The 26,424-nt window shown below is 38.6% G+C and overlaps 1 protein-coding gene across 1 annotated transcript in view; it reads right to left on the reverse strand.

Annotated features, from left to right (window-relative positions):
- The window catches only part of DGKI (diacylglycerol kinase iota), a 444,732-nt gene that overhangs the window by 138,082 nt on the left and 280,226 nt on the right, over positions 1-26,424 (reverse strand). The window contains exon 20 of the mRNA XM_030308513.1: positions 21,441-21,640. Coding sequence (XP_030164373.1) covers positions 21,441-21,640 — 200 coding nt within the window. The remainder of the gene's footprint in view (positions 1-21,440; positions 21,641-26,424) is intronic.

Raw genomic sequence — 26,424 nt, forward strand, 5'->3', positions numbered from 1 at the left:
ACATATATCATGAAGGACTAAATTAGGCTGCAACTACTAATATATTTACTCATCTAGTAACCCTACGCACTTTGATGAATCAAGTGGTGGTATTTGAGTGAGGGTACCATGAAAACAGTATTTTTATTTAAAAAAAAACCTAGATTACATGTATATTTTAAAATTTTTAAACACTTATGAACCTACAGGAAAAAAATTAAAATTGGTAATTTTTTAAGAAAAAATAACCGGGGCGCCTGGGTGGCTTAGTCCGTTGAGCGTCCGACTTCGGCTCAGGTCATGATCTCACGGTCTGTGAGTTCGAGCCCCACGTCGGGCTTTGTGCTGACAGCTCAGAGCCTGGAGCCTGCTTTGGATTCTGTGTCTCCCTCTCTGTCTGCCCCTCCCCCACTCATGCTCTGTATGTCTGTCTGTCTCTGTCTCTGTCTCTCTCTCTGTCAAAAATAAACATTTTTTAAAAATTAAAAAAAAGAAAAGAAAAAAGAACGAACAAAGCAGAATCCAAAAATGCATAAGGCAATAATGGTGTGAAAATAAACATGGCCATCTTATTAAAATGGAGAAATGTAACCCCACTTTATTTGAGAAAAGACTGAATGCATGAATTACCAGCTGTGTTCCTACTGAAAAGCTTGTGTGCAAATTATGTGGAGGTAACTCTGCATCCCCAGGGAACAGGCTCAGTAAGAAAGAGAGTCTGTGTTGGGTTTAGATCAAGAAAATAAAAAAGTTAAGTATTGGCCTAACAATAAATGGCATTACATAAGAAACATTTCCTTAAATGGCTTTAGCTCTCTACAGAAAACAGTTTGAAAAGGACACACGTACTTTCTTAAAATGTGGGTATTTAAGAAAATTCACAAAGCTATGTTTCATATTGGTCATTGTTAGTTTACCATGTTACGTTTCAACTCCTTTTTCCCTTTTGGTTCACGATGGCTCGCCAAGGTCTGGAATATTTCAGTAGTGCTCCACGTCCCTCTGGAGAGGGAAAGGACACCACGTCTGTCCTAGTCATCCACTTACAGCTGGGGGAAAGCTGAGTCCCCTACTCACAGATGTGCTCCTGTCACCTCCTGTTTCCTTGTCAGAGATCCAAGAACAAATCAGAGTCCCCTAAATCCAACTCCCCTTTCCAACTCAGTAAATTGAGCCAATTAGGCAGAAAATGTCATCACCATTCTCTAAACCCTAATCCAATGAACAGAGGAATTTTTTTTTTTAATTTTTAAATCATTCATCTTATTGGTGTCAAAATGGACAGAACAAAGACACCTTGCCCAAATAAGACTCATATAGTTCTATCACTGCAACTGCTAATAATTTTACAAAAAAAACTTTGTAAAATTTGATAGTAAACTTGAGAAGAAGTCCCATAAGATAAACTTTTAGTCCGAGACTAATAACAGTGTTTGGATGATGAAGAACAAACACAAAACGATTAGTTAAAATAAAGCTAAAAAGAAAAAAAAATGACAGAAGTAAAAGAATGGTTTCTGCTGAGAACTTCATGACAGAATATGAAAATAATTTGGGGTGCTTTTGCCTGGGCCCACTGTCCACTCTCTTCTCTCTTTCACTTACCATATTACAGATCAAGCCTCTACCAAAGGCAGTATTTTAACATTTCATAAGCCAAGAGCCTCTCATCAGGAAAACATGTTAATTGTTTTACTTTGCCTGAGCAACAAAATATCATCGGGCCAAAAGATTTATGTCCCAATTAGAGAACATAAATCAGCTCTCGTGAGAGCAGGAGAGTCTAAACGATGAAGAAAAAGAAACTAATTACAGTTCTCTCTGTTATAAAGCTGAAAACTTTGGCCTTTTTGTTCCATTTATAATTCTTCTAGCACCACTCCCATTTTAGTCAAATATCTTAGGTACAACTTTGAAACGTGCTGAACTCATTTTTAGAATTTCATTTTCTGACACAAAATGTGATGAGGGCTAGGGATCAACCGAGTGCAGCAGCAACATGGAATTTTTCTTTCTCCCTTTAACAATGTATTCCCTTTCCATTTCCTGTTAGTGTTTCAGGGTGTCATGACAGACCAGGAAAGTCAATCACGCTGGTATAATTACATTAAAATTCTCCAAATGAAATGTGCGTTGCAGCTTATTGCTACCTGAGCACAACAATCCAAAAGAAACACCCTGTTGGCACGCTCAAAACAAACGTCTAGATTTCTTTGTTATTGATATGTTCTCCCCACTCCATGGTGGAATATATATCAGCTGTTACTGTAATACTGGAGTGAAAGGTTTCTCTTTCTTTCTGAAAGCGGTAAATCTATTAAAAACTCTGCAGATTGCAGTTTATCTACTATCTATCTATCTATCTAGATAGATATACATGTATGTATATCTACAGTAAATATATATACATATATATGTATATATATACATATATACATATATATACATGTATATATATGTACACCACTTTCCGGAAGTAATTAGGGTTTTTTTCCTACATTTGTAAGTAAATCTTTTCCTCACAAAGACTAGCAAAATGACTCCCCTCTCCTTCCATTTGTAGTCTGTATTTCTATAGTCGCTTCTATTCCAGTAATGTTTTAGAAATTCATAGACGAACAAAAATTTAAAGGTCATATTGTTTGACCACCTTATTTTACAGAAATTGAATTTGGGTCCAGAGAGGTCAACAACAAATTTGTTGTACCCATATAGCTAATACCAACAATTTGCTATAAATAAAAGAGCAATGTTCTGCAGCCCTTCTTCTACCATTTAATAAAAAAGATTTTAAAGAACTAAACCATCAATACAAGTCAGATACACAAAGTTCAATCTTTATACAGCTGGTGATAGGAAAAGAAAACTAAAATGTAGTCAAATTTATCTAGTATGATGCTCTTATGGGCTGGGTTGGGCACCCCTCCCCCCCCGCATTCATGCTCTGAAGTCCCAACTCCAATCCCTCAGAATGGGACTGTGTGTGAAGAGAGGGTCTTTAAGGAGGAATTAAGTTAAAACAAGGTCATGTGGGTGGACCCTAGTCCAATCTGACTGGTGTCCTTATAAAAAGAGATTGGGACAGACACACACAGAGGGAAGACTGTGGAAGACACAGGAAGACAACCTCCAGCTGTAAGTCAAGGGGAGAGGCCTCAGGAGAAACCAAGGCTGCCAACACCTTGATTTCAGACTTCTGGCCTCTAGCCTGTGAGGACATAAATTTCTGCGGTTTAAACCACTCAGTCTGTAGTACTTTATTATGGCGGCCCAAGCAAACTACACGAATGCCTACTAAAGAGAATCACTAGGAGAATGAACAGATTTTATTTTGATCCTACAACTACTGATTATAAAAGGTAACATAAGTGGAAGAATAAGAGGCATCTAATGCATCGCTTTCCAAAATTCCAACCTGGCTTGACATCCCTATTTAGGATATTCAGACCTTAATTTCTGCTTCTCCTAAAAGTCAAGGTGCAGAGAATAATCTAAATATATACAGAGTTATGTTTCTTGAACTAATGTTACTGCTAAGGTCATTTTTTAATTGTGATTGCTTAAAGTTTATTTCCATTAAACATACAAACGAAGGAATTCATACATTTTCCTCCTTTGTCCTGCCCAATGGGCCTGGGGCACACGCCACACCCGAACCTTCCTGCAGACTCTCCCCGTGCCCCTGAAGCCTCGTTAGGCTCTGCACCTCAAGCCAACAACACCTGAGTGAAAATTCCCTTAAGTTCTGAAGTGACCTTTTACTTTACGAGAAGTGCTGACTCCTAAATGTAAGACTGTTTCTACGCCTACTCAGACATGAATAATTCATCTCCGAAAATAAATTTTAAAAGCAACGAGATATAATTTTAAGTGTTGAGGGAGTCCTAAATGTATTATGCCTTACATAACTGTACCAGAGGCTGCTGTCTGTGTTTACCTCTGCTAAGAGAAGAACACAGGTGTCATCCGCCCCCACAGCTGCGGGCATGACCCTTCCCGAGGAGCCACGTTCCCAGACCAAACGCCATCACTAACACGTCTAAAAGACTCTCTGGGTTCCTTAGCTGTACTAGAACTTATTTTTAACCGGGATTGTCATTCTGACGTTTTTCTTATAACACTTGAACTGCAAACCTGTAACACTAAAGAGTCACACATTTGAAACACTCAAAACTGAATTGTAAGTCATCACTTCTTTCCAAGTTTTCTTTGAAAAAGGAAGAAGTTTGCACAGCATGATTGAATAAAATATATAAATCATATCTACGAAAATAAACACACACACACACAAGAAAATGATCAGAGGTTATTGCAATCGTAGAGTGTAGGGTCTCAAATGCTGTCTCCAAAGCAGAAAGCCCTGGGTGTTAACTTTATTACTTTCTAGCATACAATCTTAGTTAAGTTTCCGAAAACTTCTTATTCTCGGTCTTGCCAACCATGGAATGGGAATAATGGCAATTGTCACCACAGTTATCGAGATGTTAAAATTGATCACAAGCCAAGGTGCTTATTAGCATAATATCAGACACATGTTATCTTTCTGGCTAAATGAAAAAACACACTTGAGTTCTTGCTGAGAGAAAGGTAAAACTTCCATTAAAGGTACCAAAACAGTACAGGGCCTAGCCTCCTCATCAGTCTTAGGATAAAGGATGAATGTCCCATGAAGAGTTTTGCCTACTTCAAGTCTCAGATCCCTTTGGGGCAGATTTTCATAGAATCTAGGGTCATGACCTGAATTTTAGCATAACATAACTTCAGAGCTGATAGAAACCCAGGGGAACAACTGCATTTCTTTTTTTAATATTTGAAAAAGCAGAATGCAAAGAGGTTAACACTTGGTCAACGTCATACCACAAAAAGAGAGCTCCCCCTGACACCCAAAAGAGTAGAATGTTACCATGGGAGTGCTACAAAATAAGGAGGAAGACACTCTATTTAGAGACCTGTGTCTGTTCCTGCTGCCCCTTTTCTTTAAGGCACTAGGCCACTCTGGCCATGTGAGTGGGAATAAAACCTCAGGTAGAGAGGGGCAACTCTTGGGGGAAAGTTGCAGAGTGCAAGGAAGAAAGCCACCACCACCGGTGCTGCAGCCTGGGCTCAAGTCTGACAAGTGACAGGAGGGGAAGCTCAAGCAACACTTCCCTACCTTTCTTTGGAATTCTCAAATTGGTTTATCTGTTTTATGCGACCAACGGAGAGAGTATCATAAAAAGAAAGGAAAACATGACATTTTGACATTATTGAAGGTCAAGAAAATGGGCACTGGAAAGTTAAATCACTCAGAAGATAACCCAGAAAATGTGAGTGGGAGCAAGAGAGAAGGACGATGTTAGCAGTTTCCTCTGCTCAGTGGTTCAGAGAGCAAACAGCTTTGCATTCCAGAAAGCCTCAAGCTAACTCTGTTGCTTCCCTTTCTGACTCTGAGATTCGGTAAATGGCATTTTATCCTGTTCTGTGCATGTAGCAATTCTCTTGTACCCTTTTTAAAATATGGACTTTGGGATGCCTGGGTGGCTCAGTAGGTTAAGCATCTGACTCTTGATTTTACTCAGGTCATTATCTCACGGTAATGAGACTGAACACCCACTGGGTGTGGAAGTTGCTTACGATTCTCTCCCTTTCTCTCTGCCCCTCTCCTGCTCAGGTACACCCACACTTTGTCTCTCTCTCCCTCTCTCTCTCCTCTCTCTCTCTCTCTCACAAAACAAATTAATTAATTAATTAAAATAAATAAAATAAAATAAACTTTTAAGTTTTCTCCCTTTAGTTTTTTAAAAAAAACTTTTAAATGTTTATTTATCCTTGAGAGACAGAGAGAGAGAGAAACAGAGCATTAGCATGGGAGGGGCAGAGAGAGAGGGAGACACAGAATCCGAAGCAGGCTCCAGGTTCTGAGCTGTCAGTGCAGAGCCCGACTAGGGGCTCAAACTCATGAACCATGAAATCGTGACCTGAGCCGAAGCTGGATGCTTAACGGACTGAACCACCCCAGCACCCCAATTTTTCTGCCTTTTAGAAGTAATGCATGTTCATCAAAATCAATCCAAAAATACAGGAAGTCAATAAAATATTATCTATAATCCTGTCATTCAGAGATAATCACCCCAGGATACAGAACAACAAAAGCATCAACAACAAATACATTCATAATTTCTTGAGTGCTTAGGCCCTTTTGGAATCCTCACAATTGGTTTGGGATCCAGAAACCACGACCTAAAAATTACATTCTATGCAATCAGAATCGGGACAGATTTCTGCCCCAGACATGAAGCATCATTCGGGAGGCTGCAATGGTCCAGGACTACTTTTCATCCTAAGTTTCTCAAGAAGATCTGTGTGTCAGCCACCATCAACTGAATTCATTCTTAGGCAAAGTATGTATGATGTATCTTCTTGGCACCTTAGAGGTACCCTCACAATTTACAGAGGCGTACATGTAAATTTCTACTTTGGCAATGTTTTTGCTACTCCCTGATAGAGTCTAGTATGTAGCAGAGTGAAGTTTATACAAAGAACCAAGGAAAAGAGAAGGGGTCTAAATAAAAACAGGTCACATCTTGTTTTCTAATTAAAGGTCCAATATTAAACAAATAAAATAAACAAACACATTAGATAGTGCATTAGACAAATTCATAAAAGTGTTAAAAAATTTTTTGATGTGACCAGCTGGAAAAATAGAATTGCAGCATTTTTAGAAAAGCACTTCAAAAAATCATCTAGTTTGCTTTGCTGGCCAGCATGCAAATGTTAAACCACCTATGACCAGTTTGTGTTCTCATCAGTCATGAAGATTAAAGATTCTTGGCTCTATCCTATAATAAAATTCTTAAACTCAACCCAAAAGAGAACCATAAAAAAAAGGCATATCAAAAATATTTCTCTTTCTCTTAGTAAAACTCCCTCTCTCCTTGGAACAAAAATCAATTTACTTTCATCCTTTACCATGAAGACTTCATTTAATGAAACCAATCTTAGAATGCTGAATCATATTCAGCTTGTAGTCAAACATGACAATTCATGCTTTTTCCATGGGTCTGTGTCCAACTCTGCCTTCCCAAAGGTAACCAGCAAAGCCACACAACTTAGCAGTGGGAAGTATCTTGTTTATGTTTAAATTGTAACTGTTGTGCAAGATGGCATATGACACTTAACATATGTTGATTGTAGTTCAAAATACAGTGATTTCTCTGCAGATTTGTTTTGCTGAGTTTAGCTATGGTACTAAACTGCAGTGGGAGAAAAAGGGATACAGTATCACAGCTCTCTGCAGTAGAGAACATCTGGTTCTGGGTGAAGTGAATATGCACACACGATTCTTTCTCCAACCCCCGCCCCCTCCCACTCCAATGAATACAGCTATAAAATCTGGCCAGAATTCATAAAGCAGCTATTTGAGGATCTGAAAAGTAAATGATAGCAGCAGACTAAAACCTGAACTTAAAATACTATCAAATGGTGGTAAGCTCTTCCTTCTTTTTCCCTGCAATCAACCCTGGTGTGGACTCCCAGGCAGCAGAAAGCTTGACATGAACACCAAATTGAGGTAGAGCAAGCCCCAGGAGAGCCCTTGAGTTCTGGCTTAAGGAAAAGGGACTCTGAATGCACAGAGAAACTCAGGGACATTTACCCTTCACCATTTTCCTACACACCAGCATTCACACTGGCAGTGGCATCGACAAAAGCCTTCAGGTGCTTAAAATTGTAATGGAAGAGAGCTGTCCTCTCTGATAAAAGGAGCAATGATCCCAAGAGCATGGGATAAACCAATTGCTTGTATTCCCTCCCTTTCTGCCATATCATTGCTTGGTCCTGCACGTTAACACAGTTGCAGGAGGTATGCAATAGAGCAAGGTAGCTAAAACTTTAGCTTTCTGGCTGAAAGACCCAAATGAGGAGCTCCAGAGAAGAGGAAAGTACCAGGATGACAAAGGAGAAGGAGGGCTCAGGAAAACAGCTCCATAAAGATGTTCATGAACTCTCAGGTTCATCTCTAGGCTGCCAATGGGTGAATCTGGCCGTCAGCATCTATACCAAAGACTTTAGGAATTAAACTACAGAACAGATCCTATAACCAAGGTCCCATAGTGGCAACTTGATGGTACATACACCCCAGACAGATATAAACAGCACTGCAACGGCTTGGAAAACAGAATTAACATTGTAGCCACAACTCTCAGAAGGTGAGTCAGACCTTGTAGCCTGAACTCAACTGGGTCAATTGATTACTTAAATAATTAAGCTTCTTCTTTAAAGAATTGGGGGGGGGGGGGGGAGAAGAGAGCAAAATGGACCCAAAGTAAACAGAAAAAGAAAATAATATAGGGACATAAATCAATGAAAATGCAAATAGAAAAACAAGGGTGAAAAATCAACAAAAACAAAAGCTGATTTTTTAAAATGTTTTATCTTTGAGAGAAAGAGAGAGCACACGCACGAGTCGGGGAGGGACAGAAAGGGGGACGTAGGGTTGGAAGCTATCTCTGCGCTGACAGCAGTAAGCCTGGTATGGGGCTCAAACTCACAAGATATGAGATCATGACCTGCACCAAAGTCGGATGCTCAACCGACTGAGCCACCCAGGTGCCCCAAAAGCTGTAATCATCAGGACAGCATGGTATTGGCACAAAAACAGACACATAGACCAATGGAATAGAATAGGGACTCCAGAAGTGGACCCACAAAAGTATGGCCAACTAATCTTTGACAAAGTAGGAAAGAGTATCCAATGGAAAAAAGACGGTCTGTTTAACTAATGGTGCTGGGAGAACTGGACAGCAACATGCAGAAGAATGAAACTAGACCACTTTCTTACACCATTCACAAAAATAAACTCAAAATGGATAAAGGACCTGAATGTGAGACAGGAAATCATCAAAACCCTAAAGGAGAAAGCAAGGAAAAACCTCTCTGACCTCAGCCACAGCAATTTCTTACTGGACACACCTCCAAAGGCAAGGGAATTAAAAGCTAAAATGAACTATTGGGACCTCATGAAGATAAAAAGCTTCTGCACTACCAAGGAAACAATGAACAAAACTAAAAGGCAACCAACGGAATGGGAAAAGATATTTGCAAATGACATATCGGACAAAGGGCTAGTATCCAAAATCTATAAAGAACTCACCAAACTCCACACCCAAAAAACAAATAATCCAGTGAAGAAACAGGCAGAAGACATGAATAGACACTTCTAAAGAAGATATCCTGATGGCCAACAGGCACATGAAAAGATGCTCAACGTCACTCCTCATCAGGGAAATACAAATCAAAACCACACTCAGATATCACCTCACGCCAGTCTAAGTGGCTAACATGAACAAATCAGGAGGCTATAGATGCTGGAGAGGATGTGGAGAAATGGGAACCCTCTTGCACTGTGGGTGGGAATGCAAACTGGTGCAGCCACTCTGGAAAGCAGTGTGGAGGTTCCTCAGAAAATTAAAAATAGACCTACCCTATGACCCAGCAATAGCACTGCTAGGAATTTACTGAAGGGATACAGGAGTGCTGATGCATAGGGGCACTTGTACCCCAATGTTATAGCAGCACTTTCAACAATAGCCAGATTATGGAAAGAGCCTAAATGTCCATCAACTGATGAATGGATAAAGAAACTGCCATTTATATACAAAATGGAATACTACTTGGCAATGAGAAAGAATAAAACATGGCCTTTTGTAGCAACATGGATGGAACTGGAGAGTGTTATGCTAAGTGAAATAAGTCATACAGAGAAAAACAGATACCATATGTTTTCACTCTTATGTGGATCCTGAGAAACTTAACAGAAGACCATGGGGGAGGGGAAGGGAAAAAAAAGTTAGAGAGGGAGGGAGCCAAACTATAAGAGACTCTTAAAAACTGAGAATAAACTGAGGGTTGTTGGGGAGGTGGGAGGGAGGGGAAAGTGGGTGATGGGCATTGAGGAGGGCACCTATTGGGATGAGCACTGGGTGTTGTATGGAAACCAATTTGACAATAAATTTCATATTTTTTAAAAAATGGATCCTTTACTAAGAATGTCAAGGGGAAAAGATACAAATTACTAATTCCACGAATAAAAGGGAAATATCAATGCAGATCCCAAAGACATTAAAAGCATAAATACTACCAATAATTCTATATATCTTAACACCTGGAATGAAATGGGTAACTCCTGAAAAACTTCAATAAACTAAAAAAAAAAACAAACAAACAAAACAAACAAAAAAATCCACTAAAACTCACCTACAATGAAATAGATAACCCAAGTACTCTTGTAAGTCCTAGAGTAATTGAACTTACTGTTAAAAAGGGTAAAAAGAAATCATGAGGACTAGATGGTTTCTTGGAAAATTCTAACATACATGTAGAGGATAAATAATTCCATTTCTCTCTAATCTTTCCCAGATGTCCTAATAAATATACTTTAACAAATAAATCTACAACAAAGAATCATACTTTATGGTGAAAAAAAGGAATGATTTCCCCTCATATAAGAAGCAAAGCAAGGATATCGACTCTAACTATTCATATTCAGTATCATACTAGCAATAATAGCTAGTGCTATTTATTTATTATTATATTTTTATTTATTATATTATTATATTTATTGTAAATAAATAAATAAATGGCATATGGATTGGGACAAAACCACTCCTATTCACAGATGACAAGAATGACTATGCAGAAAAACCCAAGGGTGCAATCTAATTCCTTGTAATAAAAAGTGATTTTAGTAAGGCCACAGGATACAAGGACAATCCATGAAAATCCAGCATAGTTTCACACACTAGCAATCGTAATTGAAAACTAACACATATCTAACACAGGCACATATGCAACAAAATATATACAAGATCTGTATGTTGAAAACTATAAAACAATGATGCACAAAATAAATAAATGGAGAGACATACAGTATTCATGGATTGGAAGTCTCATCCTGGTAAAGATGTCTATATCCCCAAATTGATCTATAGATTCAACACAATAGGTAAGTTTATTCTAAAATTTATATGGAAAGGTAAAGAAACTTGAATAGCCAAGACAACTTTTAAAATAAAAAATAGGGGCGCCTGGGTGGCGCAGTCGGTTAAGCGTCCGACTTCAGCCAGGTCACGATCTCGCGGTCCGTGAGTTCGAGCCCCGCGTCGGGCTCTGGGCTGATGGCTCAGAGCCTGGAGCCTGTTTCCGATTCTGTGTCTCCCTCTCTCTCTGCCCCTCCCCCGTTCATGCTCTGTCTCTCTCTGTTCCAAAAAAAATAAATAAACGTTGAAAAAAAAAATTTTTTTTAAATAAAATAAAATAAAAAATAAAGTGAAAAAATAGCACAACTTGATTTTAAGATTTAACATAAAGATACAATAATCAAAAGAACATGGCATTGACAAAGGCACAAATATATAAGTCAATGGAACAGAACAGAGAGTACAGAAATCGATATCTATCCATCCATATATATCCATACCCCCCATATATACATCCAATTGATTTTTGATAAAGATGTAAAGGAAATTCAATGAAAAAAAAAATAGTCTTCAACAGATGATGCTGGACCCACTGAATGTTTATATGTAAAAACAAAATAAAACACTAACCTAAACCTCACATCTTATACAAAAATTAACTCAAATCATAGAACTGAATGCAAAACATAAAACTACAAAACTTTTAGAAGAAAGCAAAGGAGAAAATGTTTATGACCTAGGATTGAACCAAGAGTTCTTGAACATAATACCAAAAATACAGACATATGAAGAAAACTTTGAGAATTTGGACTCTGTAAAGAGAATGAAAAGACAAGACATGTGCCAAGAGAAAACATTTGCAAAGTACATCTGTAACAAAGGACTTGGATCCAGAATATGTGGCAAAATCTCAAAAGTCAAAGGAAAAAAACAACTGGGCCCAATTTAAAAACAGGCAAAGGACTTGAGCAGATGTGTCATCAAAGAGTATAAGATAGATGGCAAATAATGAAAAGACACTCGTGACTAAATGATTAAAATTTTAAAGTGCTGGCCATACCAAATGCTGGCAGGGATGGAGACAAACTGGAACTCTCTCTCTCATACACTGCTGGTAGAAATGCAAGATCTGTATTCTAGAAAATAATTTGCCAGTTTCTTACCAAGTTAAACATACACTTACCATATGACCCAGGAATTCCCTTCCTAGGTGTTTAACCTAGAGAAATGAAAATTTATATTTACACAAAACTTGTTCATCAATGATTAGAGCAGCTTTATTCACAATTGCCTAAAACTGAAAATGACTCAGATGTCCTTCAACAAGTAGATGGGTAAATAAATGGAAACATCCATACAACAGAATACTGCTCAGCAATAAAAAGGAACATACGATTAATATACGCAAAAATGTTGATAAATCTCAAAGATGTCATGTCGAAATAAGCCAATTGCAAAGGGTTACATACTGTATGATCCCATTTATGTGGTAATCTCAAAAATACAAAACTATAGTGATTAGTGGTTGCCAGAGGTTGAGATGGGAGATGCGAGGATTAGACAGATTTCTTGGGTGGTGGAATGGTTCTGTATCCTGATTAGGGTGTTGGCTATACGAATCTATATCTGTCTTAAAACTCCCAACTGTATACCAAAAAAGTCTATTTCAGTGTACATTGATTTTAAATACTAAAAAAATAAAAACAAATGTAATCAATACTCAGGTATTCACATGGAAATACAACCAGAATCTGTACTTGAATACTTGTCACGTGGCATTGTAATTGTACTGTAAGCAACAAACTAGGTCTATCCCTGGCATGTCCATTTCTCTAGGACAGAAACCCTAGCTTTATAATCTCTGTATCTCCAGTATAAAGAGAACTCCTGGTATTGAAAGAAAGCACTCAATATTTTTTGAAAGATGAAAAGTTGACTAAATCAGGCATAAATGGTTTACATTATTTCATTTTGGTGGAGAAGAACAAGTATAAAATGGAATTTAATAAGAAGTCACTAAAGGATTAAAGCTTTAGAAAGACATTTTACAATTACACACCTTTGTGTTATTTTTGGCATTAACTGAACAGAAGCTAGTAGTTGGAACATTTAGCATGAATATTCATGATTTCAGTGTGCATATGTGCCCTTCAGTGAGGACTTTACTATGAAGTCAATTACAAAGAATTTTTTCAATTGAGGTATTGCCCTAATAATTCATTAAGCTACATGCACAATATGTGCAGTGAAGTATTCTATTTGCTTTGGTTTTTAAAAAATTTTTAATGTTTGTTTTTGAAAGAGAGAGATAGAGCACAAGCAGGGGAGGGGCAGAGAGAGAGGGAGACACAGAATTGGAACAGTATAGAGCCCAACATGGGCCCGAACCCATAGACCATGAGATCATGACCTGAGCCGAAGTCGGACGCCCAACTAACTGAGTCACCCAGGTGCCCCAGTATGTCTTAATTCTTAATAATCCATGCATTACACTGTCACCACCATGACTTTATTCCAACCAAAGAGAAGAGAAGAGAAGAGAAGAGAAGAGAAGAGAAGAAAAGAAAAGAAAAGAAAAGAAAAGAAAAGAAAAGAGAAGAAAAGAAAAGAAAAGAAAAGAAAAAGAAAAACAAAGTTATTAGAAAGCTAGAGAGAAAGAAAGATCATGCAAGTTGCTTTAGGAAACCAACATTTCCTACAGGAACGGTAGAAAGAGAGGCTTCTCCCCAGAAGGGATCATCTACGGAAGAGTTTTTCTCTGCAATAAATGGCTGACCAAGAGTCAAAAAAAAAAAAAAAAAAAAAAAAAGACAAGCTGAGAGTTCAAGATACTGGGATCCTGACTTTCATGAGGACCAAAGCAACATTAATGTGATTATTAAACACTGCTGAAAATACATAAGAATGGGTCAAAACTGTTAACCACTGCCATAATATATAAAGGCACAATACTTGTTGTTCTTGGTTTTTTCTCCCAAGCTCCTTGACAGTGTTTTTTTACATGTCCTTTAAATTGTTCTATTTTAATAAATTTTTATTACAGAAATATTTCAGAGACACATAAATCTAACATCTATAATACATAATATTTGATATATCATATATAGATATAAAATATTTTAGAGCCATGTTCAAGTTTTAAAGTGGCCACACATAGGCACTCTGCCTGATACACCCAATCAAAACAGGACAGTTTACCTTACTGTAGTAGTGTATGCACCTACAATAAGAAAAAAAGAGCCCCATTTAAATTATATAACTAAAACTTAAAAGACGACCCAAACTTAAACTGTAATAGAAATGTGACTAATTCTACACGCACCTCTATTGTCGACATTCTTGATTCTTTGAACACTATCAACAGAGTCACTGAAAATAACCACCGAACCCCATTCCTTAGACTCCAATTTACTGAAGAAGCCTTTTGTAGAATGTAGGCTATACCCCAGAATAAGCTCCAAATTGAAAATTAGAAGTTACTGGGGCGCCTGGGTGGCGCAGTCGGTTAAGCGTCCGACTTCAGCCAGGTCACGATCTTGCAGTCCGGGAGTTCGAGCCCCGCGTCGGGCTCTGGGCTGATGGCTCAGAGCCTGGAGCCTGTTTCCGATTCTGTGTCTCCCTCTCTCTCTGCCCCTCCCCCGTTCATGCTCTGTCTCTCTCTGTCCCAAAAATAAATAAACGTTGAAAAAAAAATTTAAAAAAAAAAAAGAAGTTACTTTCCTCTTTCTCTGACCACTCAATTTTATCTTCCATGAAGGCAATGTTCTACTGTGCCCACCATTAGATTCCAAGCACAAAACAGTGGACAGAGAGCAAGTATAAAGTAATGCTTTTGAAAAAAATGTATTGTAATAAGTGAATAAATAAATGTGTATCTATAAGATTAGGACTGAAGGTAAAATTACATGATTGAACTTTAGGAATCACTTTGGCATATCCCTAGACGTTAGATATTGTACAGTTCAACGTAGACATAAATTCTTTCATTCATTCTGCCAACTGACAACTCTGTTTGGTTTCAGAATGCTTTGTGTTAAGATCTGTGATCAGGGCTGGGGACACGAAAATTCAAAAAGGATATGGTCAATGATCTCAAGCAGCCTAAGCCTAGTGTGCGACATATGCACACACATATAGAGCCAACATAATTAATACCAGCCTGTTACACCTTGAGAGCGGTAATGAGTATATCAACAGTGAGGTCCAATGAGAAGATAACGAATGCAACAAGAAGCCACAGAGAATTCTTTGAAGAACCAATGATTCGACTAGGGCTTAAGAAATACATAGGATCCTCATAGAGGAAAGGCGGCAAATTATAAATTGTCGGAGGTTTGATCTTTGAAGCCAGACCATCTGAGTTTGCCACCCAGTCTACCACTTGTTAGCTGTGTGACCTTAAGCAAGTTACTTAACCTCTTTGTGCATCAGCTTCCTCACTACAATACCACAGGTGGCAGAGGGCTGTGGGGGGGGGGGGTGGGTAATTAGGTAAGTAGTTAATGTAAAGTGCCTGTAACAGTACCTGAACCTTAACAGAAGCTACGTATGTGTATGGTAAATGAAAAGAAAGGGCAACAACATAAAAAAGAAGTCCCGAAGTGCTAAAAACAATTTTTGTCCCCAGAAAAAAATAAAAGCATAGAATACGTTAAGTATGAATTACTAACTATGGATAAAGTGTGTTTCGCTAACTCAGTGACAGTTTGGGGCCGTTGATCTTTTACTTCAACCATGGATCCTCAACCCAAATAAGGCCCAGATGCCTGCATGAACTCAAAACTCCACACAAAATTTTAGGGGTCCATTCACAAATTAAGGTCGGCAGGCACACCTTCAACATCATCTTCAACATCATCCCTGAGCTATAGCTAACAGAATGATCTGCTGCTCTCACAGACTTTCCATCAAAAATCATGCTTATGATGGAACTTTCTACAACCTCATGCAATTTTGGCCCTAACTTATCTCATCAAAAATTTAAACCTGAACCCTTAGAGGACTGAGACAAATAGAACACAAAGAACTAGACAGCTCCGTCTCAAATCACAAAGGGGTAATGAAGACAGTTAGGGTTGGCGGGTCCTTGTCTGAGTAGCAGACCTGTGAGGGAAAAGGAGGCAGGTCGTCTAACCCTGAGGAGGTGATGAGGGTGCTCGACAAGGTGTAGAAACAGACCGGCTTTGTACTCACGTGGTGAAGGAGCCAGGGGGAGCAGATACTCTCCGCAGGTCGGCAGCTGGCACCTGATGGATACTAGAGGCAGCAGGGAATGAGCAGCGAAGACAGTCAGCACAACAGCGTGGACAGACAGGGAACAAGCCAGGAGAGAGAAAGAGAGACACACAAAATTTAAACAAAAATTAAATGAGCGCGTCACCAAACAGTGAGTGAAAGGAAAAGGAAAATCCAGCCAGCCACGGACATAATCCAAAAAGCCGGTGATAGCAATGAAGCCAACAGGACACAGGGCAAGGGCTGGCTCTACGGCAAGCCACAGACTGGAGCGCAGGGCAGGGCGCGGGCAGATGCAACCGAAGTGTGGACACTGGGCGGGGCTGCGGGCAGGAGGCATCGTGGTCCTCTCTCGCTCTAGGTCATCCGAGATATCCAACGAGAGGATGCGCGCATGTGCACAAGTACACACACACACACTCACACACACACTCACTAGAGAGGGGGGTAGGCTGGCATAGTAAACTCATCTTTGAGGAGAGTCAAGGTAAATTTAATCCTTTACCATAGTCCTCATGATTCCAAAGTCTGTAGGAAACCTGTGTCAAAGTACAACCATCTTGCAAAGAGTGGCTTGACAAAAACTTTAACGACTCTGAAGGTAACACCAAGAAAGCCTAAATTCATCACGGTGATGCCAAAATTTCACTCTACTCTTGGTAGAAGAGTGAAACCACAGATGTCCCCCTTTTCTCTCTTCTTTTATAAAAGAGAGAACCTTTGGTTGCTGTTGGAAAAGATGAAATGTAAATTTGAAGAAACTAAATAAAAAATGTGTTGTCACCTTTACATAGTCATTCTCTCTGCTCTCTTAGACGATTTGAAGAGCTTCAAAGGACCTGCAGCAGACATAGCTCCCTGATCCCTGTTTTCTGCTGGGTACGCAAATTCTCATATGAAGTCCCATGAATCAACTCCTTGTTTTCCTCAAAGGACTATCGGTTACAACCAACAATACTTTTGAGCAGCCAGGATGATGGAATCCAATCAACTGCACTGCCCAATTCAAAGTTCACCAACTAGAAATCTTGCCCCTGAATAACATGATTGCTTTTCACAGTGTAGTCTTAATTACCATTGAGCTCAGGATTATAGCCAACTTAACATCTCCTTACACACCTGAGAAATTTTAAATTTCTAATCTCTTTCACAGGTGCCTTTCAAACAGCATAATCAAATTTATCTGGCCACCATGTTACTAGTACGTGAATATGAACCTAGATAAATCTCCTCTATTACTTTTTTTGGGAAAGATATGTATTGCAGTTCTCACTTTATAAAATGAGATATGTTTCTGTACCAGTGTGTGGGGGGGGAGGGGTTGACTGAACACAATGGAGCTAGCCCTTCAGTTTCTATGTAGTAATAGCAACTTGGATTATAGAGCAAGAAATATTTTTGGGGGGGAATAATTTTCTTTTTTTGCCTAAGTGAAGATCTAATGGCATCATGAGGGCCTACTTTAACCATTTCTCATGGGAATCTTCCCCTCATCCATGCAAACCAGATCTTAAAATTCGTATGTATCATCCATTTATTAACATCAAATGTTATCAAGACATTATCTCTATTAGTTTTAGATTCATGGGTTTTAGATTTATGTTATTTTAGAAACAACCCTGGACAAATGTTAACAGATACGGTATTAACAGAACTGATTCATGTGCCAGCCATTATTTAACACATAAACATGTCTCAGACATACTGGTAGGCCCTGAGGACCCAAAGAGGAAAACTCTAAGCAGGGTAAAGAGATAAGTCAACCAAGGACTACACTGTTATTGGTAAATGGTGTGATCAATGTAACATAGAACAGGAGTATCTAATGGCTAGAAGTAGATAGAAAAGGATTCTTAGGGAAAGTTATACTTCAGTGGAGTCTTGAACTTGAGCAAGAGTCAACAGACAAAAAGGCAGAAAGGAAGGAACTGCAAGAAAGGCATCAGAACTGCAAAAGTATGATGATGCACGAGGCAGGCCACTGCTCCAGAAGAGCAATGATCTCTGGAGCACAGGAAGAGAACGATGAAGACAATGATCACAAGGGCATGCAAAGTTAAGGAATATAAGCTTAACATTTCTAGAAAGATCCTTCCAATCAGTCTTTTGGAAAAAGTAGTGTGTGAAGGGCAGGGACACTGGAGACAAGGAATTATGAGCATAGTTTAGTGATGCTGTGAAGAGGTAGCTTATACAGCCTTTGAACAAAAGCCATATTATACTAGCAGAGGAGGTAGGTGGTTAAAGACATGGGAAATAAATAGAAGGTAGACCTCTAAGGCCACATGGGGTGTGTAACAGTGCAGGTGATTGTGACGACTCCAGGGGCTCATTGGCTGATGAGCAGAGAAAGAAAATTACAAGCGCGTTTTTAGCCTGCAGTCTGAGGTTGCTAGCGGATATCCAGGTAAAGATGTCGGCTAAGATATCTGGGTGCGAGTGTTAGCTTCTACAGGAATGCCTGGATAGAAGACATGGATGTGAGATCTATTCATGTATAAGTCATAGATGAAATCTGGGGTACAGATGTGATCTCCCACAGAAAGGCAAACCGGTGAGGAACACCATTGCTCAAGTGGAAAAGGGGGCCAGTTGTTTAGGGAACCACAATGCCTCCTTCTCAAATATTTAGTTAACTCCCTAGCCCATCACACACGGAGGTTTCTAAACAAATTCTCTACATATTTTTAACCAGTTTTCTTTCTTCTGAAAACCAGTTTTCTTTCTTCTGAAAGAAGACAGGCGAATGGAACAGAAGAAACAGATAATCCTAGTAAACAATGAGAAAAGGAGAAAGAAAGAAAGAAAGAAAGAAAGAAAGAAAGAAAGAAAGAAAGAAAGAAAGAGGGAGGGGGAGAGAGAGAAGAAGGGAGGGACGGAGGGAGTGGGGGAGGAAATAAATATCTCTCTGCCTTGGCTGCAAAAGTGAACTTGGCACAACCATGGCTGAAACACAAAAAACCTGGAGGACTCAGAAGGTTGGAGAAAACTTGTAGAAAGGTCTTATAGTCCAGACAACCCTCACACTGGAAACTCTACTTGGAAATCCAGCAGGAAAGGTCAGATTTGAAAACAAGGGTTTCTAGTAAAACAGGCACAAGAAATCTAATTGCAGAGGGTAAGCAATAGCAGTAAGGGAGAGCACTCGAGGCCTTAGTGAACAAGTGTGACATGATAACTAGGTGTTTTCCTTTGAAAATGTGCTATCTGGATCGATTTTCTAAAAAATATAGTGTTCTGATAGTTATTCATCCTAAGTAGTAACAAATACCTTTGTTAAGTTTTACAAGTATCCTTTTTGGAACTGAAAAGCAGGCGATTGCCATTTCACATAGATATTTCCAGAGGCCTGAGGCTGCTTACATGGACACACCACTGCCCCCTGGTGGGAAGTCATTATTTTTGAGTTGAGGTTGTTTCTTGAACACCCTCACAGCTAAATCGATGCCGTCACATCACCTGCCATATAAACTCTAAGTACAAAAAGAAAACAACTATTCATATTTGTTTTTGTATGTGAAGAAGGCCCAAATGAATTCTTAACAATACAGTGGCTGAGCAAATACAAATTCTTTCTCAGCTCAAGGGCAAGAACTGTTTGAAACTAGCACCTGGAGACAATTTCACATCTGGTAAGGTTATTAAATATAGCATGGCCAGGCATGAGAATGGGAGGCCTTTGCCTGTAGATATTAAGCACTTTTAGTTTTATTATAGTTCTTAACTATATACAAGTGACCCAAAACGACCTGAGCTGCCATACTATCTCCGAAATGGCTTTTCATTTAGTTTTCCAAAGCTTTCTCCCAGACCGATGGTTCATGGATGGACTCTAACGTTTCCAGAGAGAGTACGGTCAACCACATATCATTGCTGACACCATACCTTTTTAACATACATACTTGCCAGTTGTATATTCAACCTAATTGAAGGTAAAGGCAGGGAGAAAACAAAGCCATCGGCAATGAGCGAGGGGTTTCACCAGCTGCAAAATGTAAATGAAATAAGGAATCCAACTGAACAAGTTGTCTGGATAATGATCTGAGCAAAGTGCTGAGTGACTCTGATGTTCAGAGTGACTCTGGGAAGGGAGGAAGCAGAGGAGAGAGGAGCTCTCATTCCAGCCTCAGACTTCAAAGCAGATGCCAAAAATGCAAACACTTTAAGAGACCTGTCTAACGCTATTCCTCAACATATGCCATCTGAGGAAGAGAGGTGAAGTCAGGTTCTGGCAGTGAGCTACGGCACCTGTGTTATTGGCTTATTCTAGGCATTTCTGAAGACTATCACCGTGATCCCATAAATACGTGGCAAAGCATACCCTTGCTTCACAGGCACTGCAAGAAGCCAGCCATTCAGTACAAATAGGTAACCATGCATCACAGGCCACAAACAGGAGTCGCACCTTGGAGGGTCCCTCACTATGACAGAGTGATGACCCAAGGCTGAGTCTGAAAACAGCCTTACCTTGAGTTAGATTAGGCATATGGGCATTAAATATAGAAGATACTCAAAAAGGGGCCCCAAGTCCCCATCTTTCTCCACCCCAGACAGACATCTCCATCAAAAACTTAAAGGGTGCTATAAAATGAATATACTCAAAATATCTAGTTATTACCACCTTATCTCAAATCAGCTCATCAATACACCTAAGGAAAGAAAGGGTCCAAGAGGGATACTTTTTATTTAGGTGTTGAATAGTGAATTAGGTTATATTTAGACAATAGGATGCCACTCAGAACAGCGAAATTGAGTTGAAGCACCAGAGGACTCAGGACCCCAAAATGGGGGCATCAGGAAAGTGATAAGTCACTAACAGGCAGAAGGGAATACAACGTGGAGAGAGGTGAGCTCCAAAAATCCAGCTCTGCCAACCTCCCCACTCTCGGGGAACCCAACACTCTCCAAGTGACCTGGGTAAAGAGAAGGCCAACACCATGCCTTCTTAAAACAAAATGGAACATGTTTAGGTTGATGCATTTTACGACCCTAGAATCACTCTTTAATGATTTTCTGCTGTTCCCAATAAATATATAGCAAAGTGATCAATGAAGAAGAGTGATCTATCTAGTATTCAATACAGCAATTGGTTCTACAAGAAGAGTGTGGTCACTGTGTAATAAACATGAAGAAAAATATGTGAGAGAGACCAGGGAACTGCTGTTTCTTGGACTTTGTTCCCTTCTCAACACAGTAAGACCCCTAGACCATGCACACGCCTGGCATTCTACGATCTTTGTGTTCACAAAGGTAGGCAAGGGGCAAACTCACTCATTGAGTAAAGGCATGGATGTTCTCCTCTTGCTCTTCTGCACCATGTTGGCTTGATTCCTCAAGGAGATCCGAATCATAGCTGGGGCCAACCTACAGGGCTCCCCATCCACTTGCATGGGGATGGGTTTGTAAGTGAGCAGCATGACCTCCCGACACTGGTGTAGCCTTTCCCCATGGCCCCCAACTTGCAGGGCAGCCTGTAAATTCAAGAGTCAAAAGGAAGCTAGAAGTCAGTTCTTAAGAGTCAGGAAAGCTAGAAACCCCAAGTCCTCTATATAAAACCAAAAGGCCTTTGATAAACATGTTGAAAATCGCTAGCCAGGAGCAGAATGGGAAACCTTGGATAAATCACCTTAACAAAAATAAACTAAAATTTCTAAACTTTTGATGAGCTTGACCACAAATTTTCATCGATAGCCAAATTTCGGTATTAATTTAGTCATGTTACTTTAACACAAAAGTTGTTCTTTGTGTTATCTAGTCAGTCGCACTGAATAACCAATATAAGGAGAAAAAGGAAAATAAAACAGATAAAGCACAGTTTAAGACATCTTTTATACTATGTTTAAAAATAAGTGTATATTATAATATATATTATTTAAATATAAATACATAATACAGTTACATAACATATATATGTATGCATAACAGGTATACACAAACGTGCTATAAGATGTAACTATGTATTATATATTAAATATATTCATACTTAAATATGCAGCCCACCCTTGGTTAATTTGCAAACGTGGGCAGGCTTTTTCTTTTTACCTAAAACCTCCTTAAGCTACCTCCAGTCTGTATAAGATCTATAGAAGGCAAAATAATATTAACTACTTGATTAAAAGCATTGTGAAAAGTATAACAGCTTTGAGGATCAAAATCAAACACAGAGTTCAGTTCACCATTGTGGCCACAGAATGGAAAGTCAATCCAACATTAAAAGCCTGTTGTTGAGAAGAACAACAAATCAATAGAGCTTTCCCTCATTAGTTAAAATGTATGTGCGTATTATATATTTTATGTCATTATATTATTTTTATGCTATATATTTTTATGTTATATATATTAGTGTGCGTATGTGTGTGTGTATGTGTGTGTGTGTGTGTACACACACACACACACATACACACACACACACACACACATATATATCTCCTTTACCCTTTTAGGGATGAATGAAAATAATACATCTTTGGTTGTAAAAGAATCCACAAAGTATACAATCTGAATACACATTGTGTATCTCCATCCAGATCAAGCTTTAGATAATTTACAAGTTCATATGTGCTCTTTCTCAGTCTTTTTATACCCTTCCCACCAACTAGTTAGTAACCAATACCCTGACTTCTATTACCATAGATTCAATTTGTTTGAAATTGAACTTCATACGAACCATACTAGATGACTCTTCTGTCTCTGGCATCTTTTTCTCATCATTATTTTTGAGTAATATATAGCAGAATGTATTTATTTACTCTTTTGCTGATAAACATTTGGTTGTTCCCAGTTTGTAGCTATTGTTGACGTAAACTTTCCTGTATGAATCTCTTGGTGGATACATACTCTCTTGGCTACATACAATGAGAAGAATTGCTATGCCACTAAGTTTAGATGTATAGTTAACTTTGGCAGATACTGCTAAATAATTTTTCACTAAGGTTATATTATGCCTTTTGAGTTATCAATTTGTTTATAATAAATAGAAAAAAAGGATTTTAATACTAACTTGCTCAAAATCTAAAAGATTAAAACATACAATCAACTTGTTTCCATGTGTCTCTTTTCTGTGAATGAGGGATAAACTTTGAACTGAGACTTGTGATGTCAACTTCCCCTTATTTGGTTGCCAGATATTCATATTTATCTGATGCTTTGAATTTCTTTTTTTCCATTTGCATTAATTTGAACAATAGAAACCTGATTGTCTATAAATGCAAAGAGAAAAGCACAAAGGGACAAAAAGTAAAAACTGAGAAGAACTTCTTATTGATCACCTTTAATGTTAAAAGCATTCCATTGTGTACTTTGCATACAATTTTGTCAAACTGGTTGAGAAAACTAGAAAAGCAGAGCAGAATGCAGTGAGAATTTAGTATAATTCGTTTTGGCCTATCACCCAGTCCTTTGTTATTCTGTTGAAAGTTTTTCTTGGCTGTACTCAAATGCTCCACTTAAGTCAATGGATCAGAGTCACTATCTCATCTCCAGAACTTTTCCAATATATTCCCCTTGACTTCAAGTACTTGCAGTTGAGAATGTATCTCTTCATCCACTGTTCTGGAAACACCATTTTCTTCTTCTCTCTACCCTCCCCCCTCCCCCACCTTGACTAGACCTAATGACAAACAAAAATGCAGGACCTTCCAGGTGAGAACTTAGTCCTCTGAGTTTCACAGAATTGAAAACCGTTTTACATACTTCCCAACCGCTTGGTATGTAGAAGGCATACACAGTACTGTAGAGCACTTTTAAGTCATCTTCTCAGCCTCAAAAATAGAACAGCAGCAATACCACAAACACGTAAATAGCTGTCAACGGCAGTCCCGCTGATATTTCAGAAACAATCCAGGATCACTGCACAGGCACAAGGGGAATTACAGTAAAGAGCTTTTGGGGATAAAAACAGTTCTATTCCTGTTAGCACAGCCACATTATTTTTGGAACAAGTTAGAATAAAGGTAATATTTTAAATACTTATTAGAAATAGTTATATTTCAGGGTGCCTGGGCGGCTCAGTCGGTTAAGTGTCTGTCTGACTCTTAGTTTCGGCTCAGGTCACGATCTCACGATTTTGGGGGTTCGAGCTCCACATCAGGCTCTGTGCTGACAGTGTGGAGCCTGCTTGGGATTCTCTCTCTCCCTCTCTCTCTGCCCCTCCCCCATTCATGCTGTCTCTGTCTCTCTCAAAATAAATAAATAAACTTAAAAATTAAAGAAAATGAAACAGTGTTTTTTTTCATCACTCAGAATGGTCTAGGCTTAACCACAAATACTCCCATAATTTGCTGGAGATAATTATTTACTAGTAATAATATGGTGGTTTATTAATGACAGACATTCAATTATTTGTTCAATCCAGCATATATTACTCCTGTGAAAACTTCCAATACTGCCTTTCTGATAGAAAAGGACTTGACAGGAAAACAAAGAAAGCCCCTGAACATCACTTATCTCCATTTATTGCCTTGTGGCCCAGACCATAACTTTCCTTCATGCCACAGGTGTATGGCTTGAGACTTTTGGTCTCTCCACACTATCCCCATAATACTTGCCTCCATCTTCCCCCAAAAGCCTCACCTTCTTTCTTACTACTCAAGCCCTTATTCTACCTGCTGTCCGATGAAAATCATGGACAATTCTGGGTTGACAGGGGCAGAGAAGAAAACATAAAATACTTAGGGACAACTTTAGTAAAGCATATGCAAGAACCTGAAAACTTCACTGAAACTAGGAAACTGTAAAACTTTGCTAAGAGAAATTAAACAACAGCTAAATAAATGGAGAAAGATAGGTCTGTAGACTGGAACACTCAATACTGTTGTTACTATGCCAATTCTCCCTAATTTATAGATTCAAAGCAGTCCCAATTAAAATCACAACAGATGTTGGCGAGGATACGGAGAAAGAGGATCTCTTTTGCATTGTTGGTGGGAATGCAAGCTGGTGCAGCCACTCTGGAAAACAGTATGTAGGTTCCTCAAAAAACTAAAAATAGAACTACCCTACAACCCAGCAATTGCACTACTAGGCATTTATCCACGGGATACAGGCATGCTGTTTCAAAGGGACACATGCACCCCATGTTTATAGCAGCACTATCAACAATAGCCAAAGTACGGAAAGAGCCCAAACATCCATCGATGGATGGATGGATAAAGATGTGGTGTATATATACAATGGAGTATTATTTGGCAATCAAAAAAAAAAAAATGAAATCTTGCCATTTGCAACTACGTGGATGGAACTGGAGGGTATTATGCTAAGTGAAATTAGTCCATCAGAGAAAGACAAAAATCCTATCACTTCACTCACATGAGGACTTTAAGAGACAAAACAGATGAACATAAGGGAAGGGAAACAAAAATAATACAAAAACAGGGAGGGGGACAAAACAGAAGAGACTCATAAATATGGAGAACAAACTGAGGGTTACTGGGAGGGTTGTGGGAGGGGGGTGGGGTAAATGGGTAAGAGACACTAAGGAATCTACTCCTGAAATCATTGTTGCATTATATGCTAACTAATTTAAATGTAAATTTTTAAAAATTAAAATTAAAATAAATCAATAAATACGTACCCAAAAATTAAAAAAAAATAAAATCCTATCAGGTTTTTTTTTTTTTGCAAACACAGTCAAACTAATTCTAAAATTTATTTACAAATACAAAAGACAGAATAACCAAAACATTCTTAGAAGTGCAAAGTGAAATGTTTCATATTACAAGTATGAAGGCTTACTCTAAACCCATAATAATCAAAACAGTGTGGTACTACCATAAGTGTAAACAAATAAGTCAATGGGACAGGATAGAGTCCAGGAATAGAACCACATACAACCGAGGGGTGAAGGCAACCAAGGTAATTCTATAGACAAGTCTAATCAACAAAGAACGCTGGGAAAAAAAAAGGATTTCTAAAAACTAAATCTTGAATCACTTACACAATCCACATAAATTAATTTGAGTTGAAATACATACTTATACATAAAAGGTAAAACATAAATCTTCAAAAAGAAAACATAGGAGAATATCTTATCTTGGAATAAGCAAGGTTTCTTAAAAAGGGCACAAAAAGCCCTAATGTGATATATGCCTGCCTTATAAAACTGGAATTCAGAAGAACTTCTTCATCAAAACAAACTTAAGGAAATAAAAATAGATGGAAAATCTTTTGCACTAAATATATCTGTCAAGCAACCTGTATTCAGAATATATAAATAACACCTGCAATTCAACAAGAAAAGACAAAGAGCCTACTACAA

The sequence above is a fragment of the Lynx canadensis genome, chromosome A2, assembly GCF_007474595.2.
Source record: "Lynx canadensis isolate LIC74 chromosome A2, mLynCan4.pri.v2, whole genome shotgun sequence".
NCBI lineage: Eukaryota > Metazoa > Chordata > Mammalia > Carnivora > Felidae > Lynx > Lynx canadensis.